Source organism: Neodiprion fabricii, chromosome 4 (genome assembly GCF_021155785.1).
Source record: "Neodiprion fabricii isolate iyNeoFabr1 chromosome 4, iyNeoFabr1.1, whole genome shotgun sequence".
NCBI classification, from domain to species: Eukaryota; Metazoa; Arthropoda; class Insecta; order Hymenoptera; family Diprionidae; genus Neodiprion; species Neodiprion fabricii.
The window spans coordinates 7,004,570-7,022,925 of NC_060242.1; the positions used below are offsets into that span (position 1 = coordinate 7,004,570).

Sequence of the window (18,356 nt, forward strand, 5' to 3'; positions counted from 1 at the left end):
TTACTCCTCAGTCGCAGATGTAAATAAATGAATGAATCCGTTATTTTTTTTTTTTTCTAATGACGCGTTAGAATAATTCGATTTGTAAGATATGAAAACTATCAGATGTCGAATGACAAACGCATCGCAGATGAATGAAATGAATATTTCTGATTCCATCGTTTTCCAAAAAAAAAAAATACATTCAAGAAGCTTTTCCGCTGGATCCTTTTTTTCTGTTTATAGATCATCTGACTATTTTCATTCGAAAACGGCAAGTGATCGCCGACAAGTCATTGTGTGCAAAAATTGTGTAAAATATTTCGCAACTCTACAGAAAATTAGTCACGAGAGAAAGCGCGAGTCGAAAAGTTTGACGATGAATTAGGTGGTGAAAAAAGGCAGAAAACGGGTTGAGGTATGGAGGATCGGACGGGGAAAACGGTTCGCCAGCAATGGAAGCATCCGTCGGTGCCAATCGTAGAAAAGTTTGGCGTTCGGTTAACTCATTGAGTTAATGTGCTTCCCGTGTACCGAGACACGCTTTACTGGCCCATCAGGACGTAGCCGAGTCTGTGTTCGACGCCATCCCCGACGAGGACCGCCGATCTCACCCCCGGCTCTTTTCGCAATCCGTTTTCCGAGCCAATTCAATCGCACCGCCTCGCTTCACCGACTAATCCCCGGACTTCCGGGTTGCAAGGGAGAAAAAGGCGGTAAACACGCCGCGGTGCACATGTGCGTTGAGATAAAAGGATCTGGTCCTTTTTTTTTTTGCTCCAAAATTATCCCGTCAAGCTCAGAATCAGTCGGTGAAACGCGCCTCGCGTGCCAGGCGAGAGGGGAAAAAAAGGAAACGGTAATACGATTAGCGGAGCGCTAATCGGGTGCAGTTTTTCAGGGTTTGGAAGCTTTTTGGAATCTGAAATTCCCTGAATTTTCCAGGAATTTCAGCATGGATGTAAAAAATTTTCACCAACCTTACAAGAAATATGATGTCGATTAGTGAAATTTTTTTTTCATACATTAATGTTACTGCCTTTGATATTACTTAGTAATTATCTTACTGTCTGACTATCAATTTACAAACAATAACCTGCGATTTTGAGGTATATCCCTTCAACTTACGCAAGAAATATTGAAATTTGATTTTCCTGTACTTGTTTCAAAAATTTTTATACCCTTTCACAATTTCTGTATTTCATACTTTGACTTTATGATTGAACATTTTGAATGATCCTGCTATAAAATACGTTTACACGTTTGCAGAAATTCGGCATTTGTAACCTTTGAGTATTTCGATCTTTCCTCCACATTGTTACTCCACCTTCCTGCGCCTATTTTATGCATGCATGGGAGAAAGGTGGATGATGACACGAGGAAAGGGGTTTGTCGTAAGATCTCGTCGAGGACAAAGCGTTGGGTGACTCAGGGGGGTATATATATTAAGGCACAAAGCCGCAGAGAGTGAGTGCGACTCGGAGGCGAAGGAAGATTAAAAAAATGTTTCTCAAAGAAGGAACGCGGAAAAAAATGATGACAGGAAATGGAACAAAAAATTTTCAATCTCTTCTTCAATTTCTCGCCTTCTCGTCGTATTGTTTTCCCTGCCTCGCACAACGCGAAATAAACGTACATCCGACGAAGTTGAAAAATTTCAAACCGTTCAGATTTCCGTGCGGTCAGATTTCCGATCGATTATTTACTCGCATATTTTTAAACATCAAACGAATTATACTCAACAAAGTAAAGTTACAATTCGATAACTAAAAACCATCAGTAGGTATGCAAGGAGAGTTTTCTACACAGATTCCTGCATCGACACAGTTACCGACACTTATCTGAGACACAAACCCTTTTTAACCTTACTCTTAGACTGATGAGTATCTTCAGAATTCATGAAACAAGTTTCATTATTTTTCATTGTTTTTTATATTATTTTTGTTATTATATATCCATCGTGAATCTTGTTCATTATTGTGAGCCTTAATCCGTTCACAATTTCCACATTTTGGTGGTTGAGTTGAAAAGTTTGGAACACACTCGGGAATTGGTCGAAAATAAAGAAGGTCGGGCCGGAGTCAAGATAAATATAAAAAAACGGGTCCGCTTCTTTTATGGGAGGACACTGCAGGATCTGTTTAACAACCGGCGAAGCTGCGAGAGTCGGTTTAATTACAAAATCGAGTATAAAATGATGCCAAGTTTATTTACAGGCTGCATGTGAGTCTGTGAGTTTGTGTTTGTGTTTGTACTCACGAGAATAACGATTCGTACGAGGAAAATCCTCAATCCGAACACGGAGAACATAAATTATACGAGCTTCTGTCGCAGACGGAAAAGAAGAAGGGGTCGTAAATAAGTAAATATATATGGTATATACATTCGGGATTTGAAAGTTCAACCATAAAAGCAGGGGAGACCATAATTCGCGATGGCATTGGAATCGCACACTTTCACAAACGTGCATACATGTCGTATATTTATATGGTTATATAAACGTGTCTGAATATTCTCGTCGAAAAAAGGATGACGTCGTCATTATATATCGAGGGTAATACTAAACTCATAAGATTAACGATTGGAACTCTGCCAACTTGCCGGCCGAAGGTCGAAATTCACGGTTCAAATTAACGCGATTTTAGAATATTTGACTCTTGTTAATCTAAAATATTTTACGTACGCCAATTGCTGCTAATTTTATCCATCTCAGACGATTGTAAATTCATTTCGTGAAGAACTAGAATAGCATGTTTGTTTTAGTTAATATCGAATAGCAACGATTATGTCGGTAATCTACGAATAGAAAAAAAATTGAATTAGAAATCTACGCGTAAAAGTTTACCTGGAGAAAAATAAACAGGTGATAGCGAAGATACTAATTGTATCAATTTTTTCGTTTTGTTTTGGTTTTTTTTTTCTTCTAATGACTATCTCACAATCAGACGTGATTAATCAAAACTCAACCTACCGCAGGTATAAATTATCAGTAATAAACTTGATGTCTAATTGACAAACAAACGTTACGAGAAAAACTGCGATTCTGCTCGTTTGACTCAGAATATTCTAAAACGTGCGAATGCTTAATGATATGAACGAAAAAGCAAAACCTAAAATTTGTTCTTATGGTACGTTATGCAATGATTTTGGAAAATCAAAATTCACAAAATCAATTGATTTTAGGTTTTCAAAATTTTTACACGCAGTTATCATAAAAGTCTTATTGTTAGGTAAAATCGATAAAACTGTAAAAAATATATTGAGTAAGTCGAAATTTTCCATTGAACAAGTCTATTGTATGATTTCGAAATTAATGCAATGAAGTTGTATTTGGACTCTTTTTTTAGCATGGATATTTTCAGGGATTGTTTGAAAAGACTTTTTTTCAAGGTACGTTAATTCTGATCATAGAGCCTTTCCTTGAATTGTTGAGATATTGCACGTTGGTAAAAAATAAATACTTTTTATTTATTCTATTGGAAGATCACAAATTATTATTTCCGTAAGCTGTAGCGTAGATTCATTTGTTAATAACAAATCGACAAATTTTGAATTACTTATAAGAAGGCTTAGATATTTATGCTTGATTTCAAAACGTTTTAAAATAGTAAAACATCCCGCAGTATCATTCGACTAAACTCTACGATGGCTTATTTCCTTCAAGACTATCTTTCATGAATTAATTAAAACACTTTTTGTCCATTGCGTCAGCATTGTAAATTATATTTAATTTTGCAACATTGTATTGATGTTGATTACGATTTAAAAAAAATAACAATTTCGAACTGACTACTGAAAAGAAAAGGAAATCTGTTTCAGCGTTTTTACAGAAAATATAGTCTTCCGAATAAAACGAGCCTTCGTAGAATAAAATGAAACAAACATGCAATATTTTCATCGATTCAGAAGCGATCAGAAACGAATCGACATCGATTACTAACCTTTCGTTAATACTTCCAACATTTTATATTCTTGTGCTTTCAAGAATATTCCCGTAGCTTAAGTTTACAAAAATTTATTAACTAAACGACCATCTCCTAACGAAATTTATAAGCAAAAGCATTTATTTTCAGGCAGCAACTATAACCTCCTCAAACCGCACAAATTAATTTTCTTCGCGTGATTGGAATCGCGTCGTTCAGTTGATGACTCGCGTTTGAATCGCGACGGATCAGCCAATCATGCACACGTTCTATATAACATATTTCAATATGATTACGCGTTACAGAAGGGGGGGGGGGGCGGAGAGGGGGAGGGGGTCGAGGGTAATTAGTGCCCATCAATTAGGTTGCTCTCTGCGTGACGCGTGCGTCGAATTTGCATTGTTAGCGAAACGGGAGTGCATCGATCGCGTTTCAACGTGACAGTGCGTGTGTGTGCGTGCGTGCGTGTGTGTGTTCAGATATTCACATAACCGTGTAAAAATAAGCTTTGCTAATTACGCGAAGGCAAAAGGTCAGGATCGAGCGATGACAGACGGGGATGGTGTGAGATGTTAAAAAAACAAATAATCCCGCCACACCGCGAGGTGTTAATTATTCATTACGCAAATTTCATGCGTCACGTATAAGAGGAAGAAAATATTGAAAATAATTTCCCTTCGGCAAAGAATTATATTAATTTACAGATTATTAAAAAAGTTTATCGTCTTTTTTCTTGTGCCTTGTTTTTTTTCATTTTTAAAAATCGATTCGTTAATTTACAGAATTTTGCGAAAAATAAAAACAACAAAAAAAAAAAACTCGAATACAACGACGCATCATCTGTAGTAAAATCAATACTTCATCCGGAATTGAACCAATTAAAAATTAGCCGTGGCATCTTGCCTTCGCAGACGCGTATCGTCCTACCTTTATGTAACAACCTCCGGGAGAATATAACGCGCGATGCGATGTGATATAATGCACACCTGGATGCGCACGTCAAAAGCAGTAATAGGGGTGTTGAGCTTATTGCCGGCACGCGGGATGATCGATGACGGACGCACAGAGATATATGCTGGTGTTAGTCGATGTAGGTGCATGCCGTGATCGATCGATCCAACAAAGTAATCAAAGATAAAACAACGTAGCAAATTTACGGTATATCCTGCAGCCACCATTCGTTCAATTCGTATTGTTATATTTAATCCAGACTCAACTACATATAACGTGTACTTTTTTGTACGCCGAAAAGCGGGACGAAAGTGTCAAATTATTCCCCCAATGAGGGAAAAAAGTAGCAGTTTTCCTCCGCATTTGCGGGAAATATGACCTTATATTTCCCGCAAATTAATTTTTCACTTTTTTTCTGGTTTTCTCTCTTTATTTTCCATTTTAAACTACATCTCTTCGTATTGTTATAAGCTTTCGAATATATTCTAGTTTTCAGACTGATAGATCACACTTACGCGTGAAAGAAAAATACTTTCATGTCAATAATTTGGCCAGAGTTGAGTCGGAAATTTAATCCTATAACAGGGAATAAATGTTGATCATTTCCTCGCTTACCGCCGGCACTAAACTCACCCGCGGGAATAATCTTCGACTTTGTTCCCTTGGTACATAATGTACTATTTTAAAACGGCAGACTCTCGAGTATAACAACAAAGCCTAAAAATTACAAGGTATCCTCTCTTCTGTCGCAATTTTATACGGGGCATTCAATCGACGATCACCATTTTTGATTCTGTTCAAATTTTTATACACACTTCTCCCAACTGTAAAACAGCACGCTGAATTTTTACAATTTCTTTATTCGACCGATCTTCAAATGTTTGAAATAAGAAATACAATTTTTGATGAATTTGAAAAATGGTCGTTTTCAACATAACTAAATACATATAAATAATTGACCGGTTGAATAAAAAATTTGAACAAATCCAGGTTATTGTTTTAAAATTCTGACAATTCCGTAAAAATTTTCGAACAAAATCAAACATGATGAGGCTCAAGCGTGTTTGGCCGAATTGGCGCGAAAGCTCTGCGAGTATATTAAATTCTTTAAAACTAGGGCAATGTTTTTTACTCCTTGTTATCCCGAAACAATCTATACTAAATAATCGCAACGACGAATACTTTTTACACACATCTCGATTCCCTTTTTTTTTTTTTTCCTCTTCTTCTTCTGTTGGATTATTATTTTTATTGAGATCATCTCCACCGAGTGAAAAAGGCACGTTGAGACTCGTCGTCGCGTGTTGCGCAGTGCAGTGTTCGCTGAGTGTGAAATTTATACGAGATGAATTTTTACACAGTCGACTGCCCTTCCCTCCTCCCCTCCCTCGCCACCGGCTCAATCCTTCAGCATTAATCTTAACCATGATTTTTATTTAGGTTTTCATATTAATAATTTTTCCACCTCTCCAGCGTTTCCCCCTTTTCTTTGAAATTACACTTGGCTCCCGTTTTACGAATTATTATAAATAATTTTTTTATATCATACGTCAGGCGATCGCGACGTCCGCCAAAATACGAAAACGGTGTGACGATAATTGTTATACGTATATAGCTACGTATACATGTAAATATTTCTTACGCATGTACGTAATGTCGATGAAAAAATTTATGTAACTTGACAAACTATTTGGGAATATTATTCTGTACGGAATGCAATTTTTGCAATTTTTTTTTTTTTTCATCTTAGCTGTAATTTTTCTGCTTACAAACATTCCAAAAGATAACGAAGATAATTGTTATCAAATTTTTTTATCACGGTTCGAAAAATCTGCAAAAATTTCACTTCAAGCCTTGTAACATTATGTCAAATCGGCACCAAATATAGTTAGCAACAGTTTGTCACATCGCCGTAATGTTTTCACTCATAGTGTGGAATAACGTGTATTGCAGATATTTAATCAAAGCATGCGATAGTATAACTCAAATGAATGAAAACCGTGTAACGTTGCAAATAGTTTCAATCAATGAGTGTAAACCTGCGGGCCCATGAATAATGTATGACTCGTCATCACAGGAGTCGTGATGGTCAGGTTCTTTGACGGTATAATGAGTAAGCGACCAGCGCGTTGCGGGATTAATAATTATCCAGAAAGCTTGGATACGCAGGCACGTAAACCGTCGCATTGGAAAGTTACAAAGAACATTCGCATAGCGATATGCAGGCGCATACATATTTATTTATATGTACACACAAATATACTATATACAACATATATATATATATATATATATATATGTTGTATTCGGATAAAATTAGAAGGAGACAAAATAGACAAAATTCGAAGGTCTGTTCAAGGGTCAAAACTGACAAGTTTACTCACCTTCGAGTGTCCCTGTGTAGGCGTGCTGAGTGTTGTAGGCGATGAGCCGCCCTTTTGAACCTTCGAACTCGGCGTCCGACGCGAACAGGCCAACATCCCTTACAAGCCTCATCTTGAACACTCTGCAACATTCGACGCAAATTTTATATATTTAATCTTCGTTCCCGTCGTATCACGCTTTACATTACGATCATGCGGTGGGGGGGGGGGGGGGGGGGGGTTGGGAGGTACAACTCGGACATCAACATCGACAAAAATCATACCCATTTGTTGGAGTTTTACATGAAAGAAAATGAAAACACTTGGAGAAATTTGAGTTCGAGGAGGAATTTGAAGTTGTAAAAGATGAGAATAAATTTTTCGAGTTATACGATTACGAACGAAAAATTTCATTTTTCGACCAACGAATTGTTAAGAAAAACATTTTATTTAAAAAAAAAAAAAAAAAAAAAAAAACTTTGGGATTGATATTGAACAATCTAGCCACGACCTCGAATGTATAAGCAGGATTTAACGATTGTGTCAAAAATTTCAAGTCGATCGGATAAAAATCTAGACCGAGGAATCTGCGTCAATGGATTGAAAACGTGGTCACTCGCTACTTATATGCGTCATAATGCCTTTTTGTTATTAATTATAAGCAAAAAATTCTAGAATGTTATTGAAACTATAAACAAACAAGTGTTTCCAAGTTTTTGAAAGTGACGTGAAAATTTTTGAAACCCTGCATAAAAGGGGAAACAATTATTTTTACATTTCTACTACTTTGGGTACTGGCGCATTTTTGTCGTTCACGATTAGTACGATTTTTGTTACTGGAAATTTTTCTCTCTGGCTAATTAGACTGTCTGTCTAGTAACTCAGAATATTTCTCCAGTAACTTCGACAAAAAAACTCCGCCAATCTCTCAGTTTTCCAGAGAAATTGTAAATCCGACAGTGATTTTTTTTTTCCGCGCAGAAATTCCTACAAACATGTTCTGAAACCTACCAATTTACACGAAGGTTGCTTATTTTTTTTTTTTTTTATTTCAGTTGGAACGAGTTCTAAGCCTTAGTTTTCGCGGTACAAAAAACATTCTCCCTCGGACTGGAAAGATTTTTATATTGTACAATAGATGCACAATCTTGTGAGTAGATGAGACAAAAAATGTGACCTTGTTGAAACGATGAGAGAATACCGAGGTTTGCAAGATGTTGAGACGGGTTGGAGAAAAATCGGGGAATTTATTTTCCCGGTAATCGAATCGACGTTGCTTGCTTCCCACGATGTAATCTGACACGTAATAGCTTTCCTCGTTACAATTAATTGTGCAGGTAAGACGATTTCTATGTAAGATATATATATATATATATATATATATATATACACCCATTTGTACGTGTTTGCTATGGTTCTTCTTCTCTGCAGGAGACATTTAAGTCACGTATAAGATGTGCATATATATATATATATATATATATATATATATATATATGTATATTGTATACCCAGGAAAAGAAACAATAGAAGGAATTGGAAAGAAAAATAAATCGGAAACTGGTCTCGATGCCCCGACCGTAATCTTTTCCTCTCTCTTTCTCTTTCCCCGCTGTCTCTCTTTCTCTAACTGTTTCTCCTACCTTCGAGCTTAGGTTTTTATTCACGTTCAATAATATTGAACGGTAAGCTCCAATTAATACGGAAGCCGATTGTAATAATCCAACTTGTTTCAGATACATTTTTGCCGTTTTTCCTTCCCCCTGCTCGATAGATTGAATTAATTAAATCCGCCTGTGCAGTGTAACGAGTTTCTTCGGTAATAATATTTCCCTGGATACCTTCACCTGCAGGTTATTACTCGATTCATACTCACGTATTTGAGGTATGTACATAATATAAATGTATATTATTACATGTACTAAGTCGTGGAAATTTTCAATTACCATAGAAATTGACGGTATATATAAAGTGTAAGGTAGAAAGTTTCTCGTCTGCGTTCGCCGCGAGAAGACGTGAAATGAATTTAAAAAATGCAACGTTCGATACTTGCTAAATAACAAGCCGATACACCGGGTACTAACATAGCCTGCATTTTTTATACAAAGATACAAAATCTAAAATATGAATCGAAATCATTACATTAAATTGAAATATTGTCAGTTAAAGGTTGTAGGTACGTACAGTTTATAGGTCGTCATAGAAACCTTAGTTAAATATTTAACTTCGCAACATTGCACCGATGCTGATAGTGATCAACGAACGGCGGTGTTGAACTGACAATATTGAAGAAAAAGTAAATTATTTCCATTAACTTTGCAGAAAACAGTATGCTGAATAAAGTGATGCTGAACAGTTGATGCGATAATATTTGGCAATAGAATGATTGAAGAAAAAAAAGTATGGATTTCTTGACAGCAGCCCGGCAATCTCTTCACGGAGCGTGCATGCAGGTTGGAATAATTTACGTATATAGATACGTACGGGTTAACAAGCTCTTAATCTTACCCCCTAAGCCTTCTACGTAACTAATTGATTTATCCTTAGTCTCAGCGGCGTGCAAGGGTCTCCGATCAATACACAGACTAACACATAGAGATCAGAGCCGAGTTCCCAAAGGTTGCATGCACGAACACTTGCTGTTTGAAATCACGTTATGAGGCAGTCGACGTATCGTGAATGATGCAATTCCCTCTCTGAGAAACTGCACGGTGTGTATAACGCAGCGACTAAACCCGCACACACTGCACGCATAATGGAATAGTGCGCGCGCCCAAGCTTTGGTCTCACATCGGTAAGACCACGGCGAAAGTGGATCCGGGTAGAGACGAGGAGAGGAGATGGGAGGAGAGAACGATAAGAAAGCCAGGATGTCGGGGGCGGGCTGCACGCGGCTAAGCAAGGACGATAAACCGGGATTATTCCCTCATGCTAGGAGCATAAGGAAGCTCCCGTAATGCGGCACTCGACTGGCAGCGTCGAGACGTCAGGTGGTAAATGTTTACCCGCGACTGCACTACAGCTCCTCCTATGGATCGATCAGGAATATCGTCGAGTGTACGGAGAAGTATCTCCTATGGGTTTTCGACTTCGAAAGTGTCGGCGAAAAAGCGACAAACAGTGGTTCAACAAGTCACCGGAATCGCGTTAATAAGCGATCAGGATTCAATCCAATTCGCGCTTTCTTTTAAATGTGAACGTCATGTTACAGCAACGCCATCTTAACTGTAATCTTTTTTACGGATACCTTCTGTACACGGATGTAGTACTCCTCGCTTCAAACCTCCGTAGTCGAGTGTGTAAGTGCCGTGCAGAAGGGCAAAACGCAAATTGCTGATAATCGGGACTGGCCGTTTGCAACTGGCACGTCAGCGCGATGAGAGATAAGCGGAAACTGTGAGATCGCCGGAGTGTCACATGGTCAGGATGGCCCTTGTTTAGATAAGTCGATATACCCTGAAGAAGAGCTCCTCGAAATTACCTCACTACGCGTTCAGATTCTACAGATATTGAGAGGAGCAGAGATATCCCAAGCTTCCCTGTTATGGACTCGGTCCTAGCTCTTATCGGTAGCAATTTTTTTTTTTTTTCTCCCTCTTTCATTCAACTTTCACCCTGGCCGATCAGCCCTCAAGGTTTCGGGTCAATTGAACATTGCGACGGCAGATGTATAATATATAATAATGCGAAACGCGATAGGGGGTTTGATTTTGCAGACAAAGGACAATGTCGCTGTATGCCTGTAATGTGTATTATACTGAGAAACAGTGCTATATCACAAATGTAGAGAAAACGAGAGATATTGAACAGAAATCGAAGTGACGGCCACTACTGAGGTTCGATGCACCTGACTTCAGGACTTTACCGAGACTGCAAATGACTTCCGAGTGTTTTCGTGACCTCAAGTAACTTTGAGTGACTCAATGTCACTTCAACTGACTTTTCGACTTCGTGACACCATAACTTCACAGGAGTTTTCAATGACAACCAGTGCTAAACTTAAATGTACCTGACTTCAGGACTCCGCAAGACTTCAAACGATTACAAGTGACATTATGACCTCAAGTAATTCAAAGTAATTCAACTGAGTTTTTGACTGTAAGGTCTCAAAGACTTCACGTGACTTCAAATGACTTCTTGACCTCGTGACTTCGCACGACTTCACGTGACCTCGAGCGATTTGAGAAGATTTTTCTGTGGTTTACACATGACTACAAGAGCGGTTACCCCCCTTAACAATGCAGAGACTGAACATTCACTCTGTGCCAAATTAATATGCAGCGAAACCGAAGCAGTGCATAGATAATAGCCGCCTAGTTATCGCTAATGGGTTAGGCCTGAGGTATCGAGAAGCAGAGGCACTCGACAGTCTCTGCAGGGGATATTCCGAAACCAAGAGCTACGCTGCAACCACTCGGCGGTCTAGATACGATCCACTTCCGGTTCCACATCCTCGTCCTCGTCATCGCCCTTCTCTCTGGTTCATCCCTTCATCGTAACTCGTACACGAGGTCAATCAAATGGGTCATTTGCCTAGGCTAAACGAGCCAAGGCAAGGTCTGCAGCCCTCATCGTCGATAATCTGCATCCCATATCTGTCCCTTATCTGCAGCGCAGTGCAGCGCATATTCCCAGGTCGATATATACTCAGTGGTTTATTACACCGCATGGATTTTAATCTTACGGATTGAACCCTGGTACTGAAATCCAATGCGTCAAAGAACAAGTCCTTTTCCCAAGTTATTCGATGGCAATCAGTCTGAGAACTGTTCGCTTTGTCGAGGCGCGCTGCTCGCCAGCGGAAAAGGAACTCTGGGTATCTATAGAGCCAGTCAAAGTGAAAGCAGTCCTTGTATCCATGCCTGGATCTTATTACGCAAGATCCTTTTCATCCGTTCTGCAGTGATTGTTCAAAGTAAAAGACTTGGCACCGTCAAATGAGCGTTCAAATAATTTCTGTGTGATAGCCACTTCGAGAAGAATCTTCAACTTAGGTGAGTATTTTCCTCTCCGTCACGTAATGACACTTTGCAAAAAACGTTCAAACTTGTGAGTTCGGGCGGTAACTTCTGTCCATGGAATTGTTTCTAATCAAACTTGGAGAGTAGAAGAAGAAAAAGTAGAAGAAGAATAGTTTCATTTTCTGTTCTTTTCTTTTTTTAAGAAACAGAAAAGAACGTTCTCCGTACAATCGTTCTAGAAGAAATTGGACGGTTCTGGAAAGATACCTTCATTTCTTGTCACGGCCTATACGAATTTGGGGGTTGGATGTATTGAAGATTACTTTCAGGCAGCAAATCGCCTACGAAAGAGTACCTTTCTCTTCTTCTTTATACATTTACGATCCAACACGTCACCGAACGATGGAAGCGCGATTGATTGTGCTTTGTGGTTATTTGACGCATGTGTCATAAATGCAGCTCATGTAGCCCCCGAGATTACAACTCCTTTTCCGACCACGACATCGTTTGTATCATGGTTCCACTACAGGACAGGTTTCACTCGCTCCGACTCCACCCATGACCCACGTGATCTTCCTCTAGATTCTGCCCGCGAAGCTTTATTCATAATTCATCATGATTCCACGTCATAAAATAGTCCGACTGCGTCGTGCTGCAGCAGAGAGTAGCTTCCAGTTACATGGTGATAAATCATTCAGCTGCACCGAGTGAGCGAGCATCAATTTGTCCTAAATGACAAAGGCGTGATCCGTATCCAGATGCACGCACGATCCTCCGATGATGCATTCGCTTAAGGAAGTGATGTACAATTTAACAGTTGGAACTCAAATTGTAAATTCAAGGAATTTAAGTGACTGAAATATCTTTCGAAACAACGAAGAATCTATCGAAATCACAGAAATTATTGAAATTATTACGGATTACTTGTAATCAAATGACAGCGCTGAATAAAGCCCGCGGCAAAATAGTGAAAATAATGGACATCGTTGCGAATGCCAAATGGTATCAATTCATTAACATTCGATCGATTTCCGTTTTATTGCGTACTTCATTTCCATTAACCCTTTCAGTGACAGTGAAATGCTCAGCGTACCGCTTCAAAAATTTTCAAAACTAACTACCCGTTTCAGTCACACATTTTTCAACTGAATATTTTGACCTGAATTTTCTTGCTCGGAGGTTTTTGGGATCGCTGATCACGAATCTGAAGTCAGAGTTTGGCTATATCACCATATCGGATCCGCCAGGTTGGATTTAGAAATCATCCAATTCTGACTTCAGATTCGTGATCGGTGACCCCAAAAAACCCCGTGTAATAAAATAGAGGCCAAAATATTGAGTGGCAAAATGTGACTGAAAGAGTTAATCATATGTGACCTTCTGCGATTCTGTCAAATTCCAAAATCATAAAAAATTTCATAGAACGTTAGGAAATCATTGAAAATCAGGGATAACACTGTGAGTCAAGGAAGATCACATGCCGAGTTATAAGTACTTATAAATCAATCCTAATGAATCGAAGTACTCGATTTCATTCCTAAATGAATGTTTCCTGTAAAAGATGAGATCCAAAGCTTTTCTGCTTCTAGAAAACCAATTTGGATCCACGCTTAATCTGGACCCCCGTCGTCTCCTCCCTCTCTCTAGTATTTCGCACAAAAGGGTTATTCCCGTCTGGGTGTGATTGTGACATGACAGACGGATCTCAAGGAGTGCATCGCGAGGTTCGTACGGTGATGTTGAAAATCCGTGGTCGTACCGAGTATAATGCATAATGCTGGTAGCGAGGGCGAGCGATAAAGCGTCTCTATAAGCGCAGCATGTGAGCCGGCTCTTTGAAAGCCGCATATTATATATATGCGCGTCGTCTTTGCGTAGTCTTGTTTATTGAGCAAGAGATTGCCGGCGTGACGGGTTGTCAAACATGCATAGATGCAGGCATACGTGCTCTTGACGCTGCTGCTCCGAAGAGATACCCACCTGCCAAGGGCCTCAAGACGCAATACCAACGGCCGTTCCGGTGTTCCCGGTGATTCCGAGTCCTTATCCACCGCGTCTCGACGCCTTCTGCCTCCGTGATGCTCCCACAGCGACGACGTGTCGTACCAAGCTGGTCCATAACTCCTGATGTACGACCCTTGGGTTATTCCTGAAACAGACAAGCACCAAGGTACGGATCAGATCGTTGCTTTTTAGCTTGTAATTATGACAGATATATCAGAAACGGTAGGTTTATCGGAGACAAATAATACATTATGTCACAAGGGAATAAAGTCGACTTTTATTCCTGTCTTACATGTAGGACTTTATTTCCGACTCAAATCTGACCGCGATATTTATTTGAAAACTTGGTTTTAGGGAAAAATATGCCACTTTTTTTACAAGTCGATCGTCGATCAATTTGTCTTTGGGCCTTCAGTCCTCAATTTATGAACTCGTTTTTCAAAATTTATACCTATGTTTATTTTTCTCTGCAGTTGCAGTTTTTTCAACTCTATAAAAAGCAGCCGAATTCGGATTACAATTACATATCCTAAGGTGTGTGTTACATGAGTGCCAAAATTGAAAAATTTAGTGTACCTAATTTAGTATTAACAATACATTTAATCCTACGCAGGATTCTTACATTGCTACATAATGACGATGTTCAATTTTCAACGTTTGATACTTCTTGAAAAAGAACATTCAGGTATTTTTGTTCGCCTTGCTTTCCACTGAATATTTTTTTTTTCTGATTTTGGATGAATAAAACAACGAATCAATTAACAGACTCAATTTCTTCTTACCTCGACTCATTAAAAGTTTTACACTGGAAAAAAAAATATTGATGATGGTTACTGTTGTACAGTCCTCAAATATATTTTCATTTTTTTGCTATATCTGACCGTAAAATATGGTTTCACGTACGAAATAAAATTGAGTTTTCTTGCTTTAACCGAAATATCTGATACGTGAATGTATTCTTTTCGGATGTAATCACACGTACTATATTTTCATGAATCAATTTTGATGCAGGGATTAATATTAACAACAATAATCACATTTAACATTTACTGGTAACGAGTGTCAAATTTTCTTATCACTGCAACAATATTTGATAATTACTGTAATGATACTGAATTTCCTACAACGTTTCCAGATAACTCTAATGAAATGAATTTTCTCTAAGAATATCAACGATATTATCAAATTTCCTCGATCTTCTACTTCATAAAACAACCATATGGACACATTGGAATCTCATTTTGTTCCGAAATTTCTGTAAAGTTAAAAAATTGGAATTCAAACAGATCCGACAACTGCAGCAAGTATCGCACAGCTGGAGTGCTGAACGAGGGAAATAGAGGAGGAGGAAAAGTTTGGAGAGAAAAATGAAAATCCAGGTTTATTATACTATTCTATCTGCCGCTGCATTGAAACAAAACGTGGACAAACGTCGAACAATCCAAGTGGACTGTGAGAGTCCAGTGATGAATGGGTGAAATGAACAATCGGACGATAGTGCCTTCGGCCACCGATATATATATATATATACATATATATAACTAGCTTACGGCCGTTGGGTAGAATATCGATTTCAGATTGCTGAGTCCGCTTGATGATGCTCTGCTGCTCCTCGGCTGTCAGAACAACGCGAAAAGGTGCTCTTTTATTTTTATTTTGTTTTTTTTTTTCATACAACGCGAGCATGTTTTACGCGTTTTTCTATGCCTGTTTTTCATACACAAAGTATCCGTTTTTATGACGGTCGAGTGATTCTGCGAATGCGCATCCGCGGAGTACGGAAAATAGCACTTTTGAGTCCTAGGAGTTGAAAGTGGTCTTTTCCGTACTGCGCGCATGCGCTGTCACGAATAAATCTAACATTACGCGACCCTAACCTCAATTTCGTGCTTCGCGAAAAAACGCTCAACATACTCATGTTATGTAAAGAATCGTGTGCAACAAAGAGTTAACGTTCCTTTCCTATTCGTCTTCGACTTCACCTACGACTCGTATTGCAAACTTGCGCTCAGCCCGAAAAAAATCGAGTTTGCTTGCTTGTTACGCGATACACGGGTTTTTTTTTTCACTGATAATCAAAAACTATTACTTTTGACCTGTTTGAAAAATAGTCAAAAAAAAAAAACAGTGGCGGGATTCTGACTCTTCTTTTCGATACATATGCAGCGGAATAATTGAAACAATAATTCAGAATACATCGTCAATTTTTCAACAAATCACCAGCCGTCAGACGGTGTTAGAAAAATTTTTCACACCTCGAATAGGGTTAAAATTCTGGGAGTGAATTTTCCCTTCCCTGCATCGATAGAAAGAGAGAGAAAAAAAAAGCAGAGAACCAAAGTTCGCATTCGGAGCTGCGTGCATTTTTATTATTCTATTTTCTCACACGTCACAAAAATATTTATAGTTTTGAAAGAGGCATTATATTTCAGCACGTCGGTCCGCTTGTGACACCTTATAATACATCACCTGCATAAATATATACATGTATACATATATATAAATATATATATAGACATACGTGCTGAAGTGTGAAAAATCTCTGTTGCGATCAATCGCCGCGTTGCAAAATTGCGTTTTCTTTCTATTTACGGATAAAAAAAAAAAAAAAAGAAAATAAAAAAATTCAATCAATCAAATTCAGAGAGACGGAACCGGGTGAAAATTCAGAAACAGGTATTGGATTCGCGACTGAATCGTACTTGCGACTTCGATAGCGAATTTCTAAATGCGAAGAAAATATCTAAATCAATTCGAATATTATAAACTAGTCAATTCATTTATACATAGTTGAACGAAATTTTATTCGCAGACTAGGTGTTATGTACGTATATAAATTATAGTCTAATAAAATGAAGTTTGCTCCCTTAGATAAATTATTCAATAGAGATGTATATACATATATTAGGTCTGTACGTTGGATTAATTCAGGAGGCTAATGAGATCCAAAAAGAAATTAATTCAATGGGTCTAATAAGCGATTAATCGAAATTTCCAATAAATATATTAAAAAAAAAAAAATGGATAAAAACAATCAAAGTCTACGAATGATCGATTTATATCAAAGCCCCAACATAATGTAGGGGTTTTTTTTCAAGTAAGATTGATTGAATTGACAGAAAAATTTATTTGTGAGCGTGTGGAAAATTTATCGTTAATCAAAATCAACTCTTTTAATGTGAATCAGTTATAAGTATACCATTGGAAAATATCAGTGTAAACACAAGTGAAAAATCACTGAATCGTTAGCGTGTGTTAGGGTGATCCTTAATAGGGTGGTTTTTGAATTTTAATGCTGCCAGGGGTTTTGAATGCTTTCAAATTGACATAAAAATAATTACCGAAAAATCTGAGCTCTCTATGTATCATCTTTAAGATAGTCGGCTTTCCGATCGAAGTATCGCATGGAAATAACTTGTGTAAAAAAATCTTTTGCTCTTTGAATTTTTATAACTCGTTGACGAATATAGCGCTTCAAATTTATAGACTACATCGTTATGAATTCCAAGAAAATCAAATTCTCCCATCATTCAATTACGGAATTCGATACCTGCGCGTGTATTTCCAGAGTAAATTTTTAACCGCTTTCTTTCAACGCTAGGTAAACATGCATGCGGTTAATTAATTATATAAAATAGAGTAAAAATTCATTGGCAACAAGCCGTAAGTACCGGGTAAAATGAGAATATAAGAGCTTTTGCGGAAGCGAGTCGGTTGGTTAAGATAGGTGTGTGTATGTATGTAGATACATGCATATGTATATACATTTACCGCATATACACCAAAAACCCGTAATATTTCCTTGCTGTCAAAAGTTAACGTGCGTGTTGGGTTTCGGATGAAGATAAGACAGGCCTGCCATGCTGTAACAGAAGCGGCGTGGCGAAAAAAAAGCCAAGGTGAACTGGCAGCCACCCCCGCGGCCCCTTTGCCACGACGCCACTTGCTGCGTGGTTTCTACCGGGTTTCCGGACACGCGAAAGTTATGCTAAATTAGCTGTAAACAAAGGCACCACCGCGGCCTCGATCCGCTTGCCGCGATAAGGGTAAAAATCTCGCGGAATAAACTTTTACATAGATAACGTTGCGCGCGGGGGCGAGGAGCAATAAAAAAGAAAAAAAAACAAAAAAAAAAAAAAAAGAAAAAAGAAATTGCGGAAAAAAGTATGATACGG

The 18,356-nt window shown here is 38.3% G+C and overlaps 1 protein-coding gene across 1 annotated transcript in view; it reads right to left on the reverse strand.

Annotated features, from left to right (window-relative positions):
- The window catches only part of LOC124179772 (disintegrin and metalloproteinase domain-containing protein 10-like), a 200,365-nt gene that overhangs the window by 113,062 nt on the left and 68,947 nt on the right, over nt 1–18,356 (reverse strand). The window contains exons 3-4 of the mRNA XM_046564499.1: nt 14,158–14,326; nt 7,238–7,359 (exon numbers count right to left, since the gene is read on the reverse strand). Coding sequence (XP_046420455.1) covers nt 7,238–7,359; nt 14,158–14,326 — 291 coding nt within the window. The remainder of the gene's footprint in view (nt 1–7,237; nt 7,360–14,157; nt 14,327–18,356) is intronic.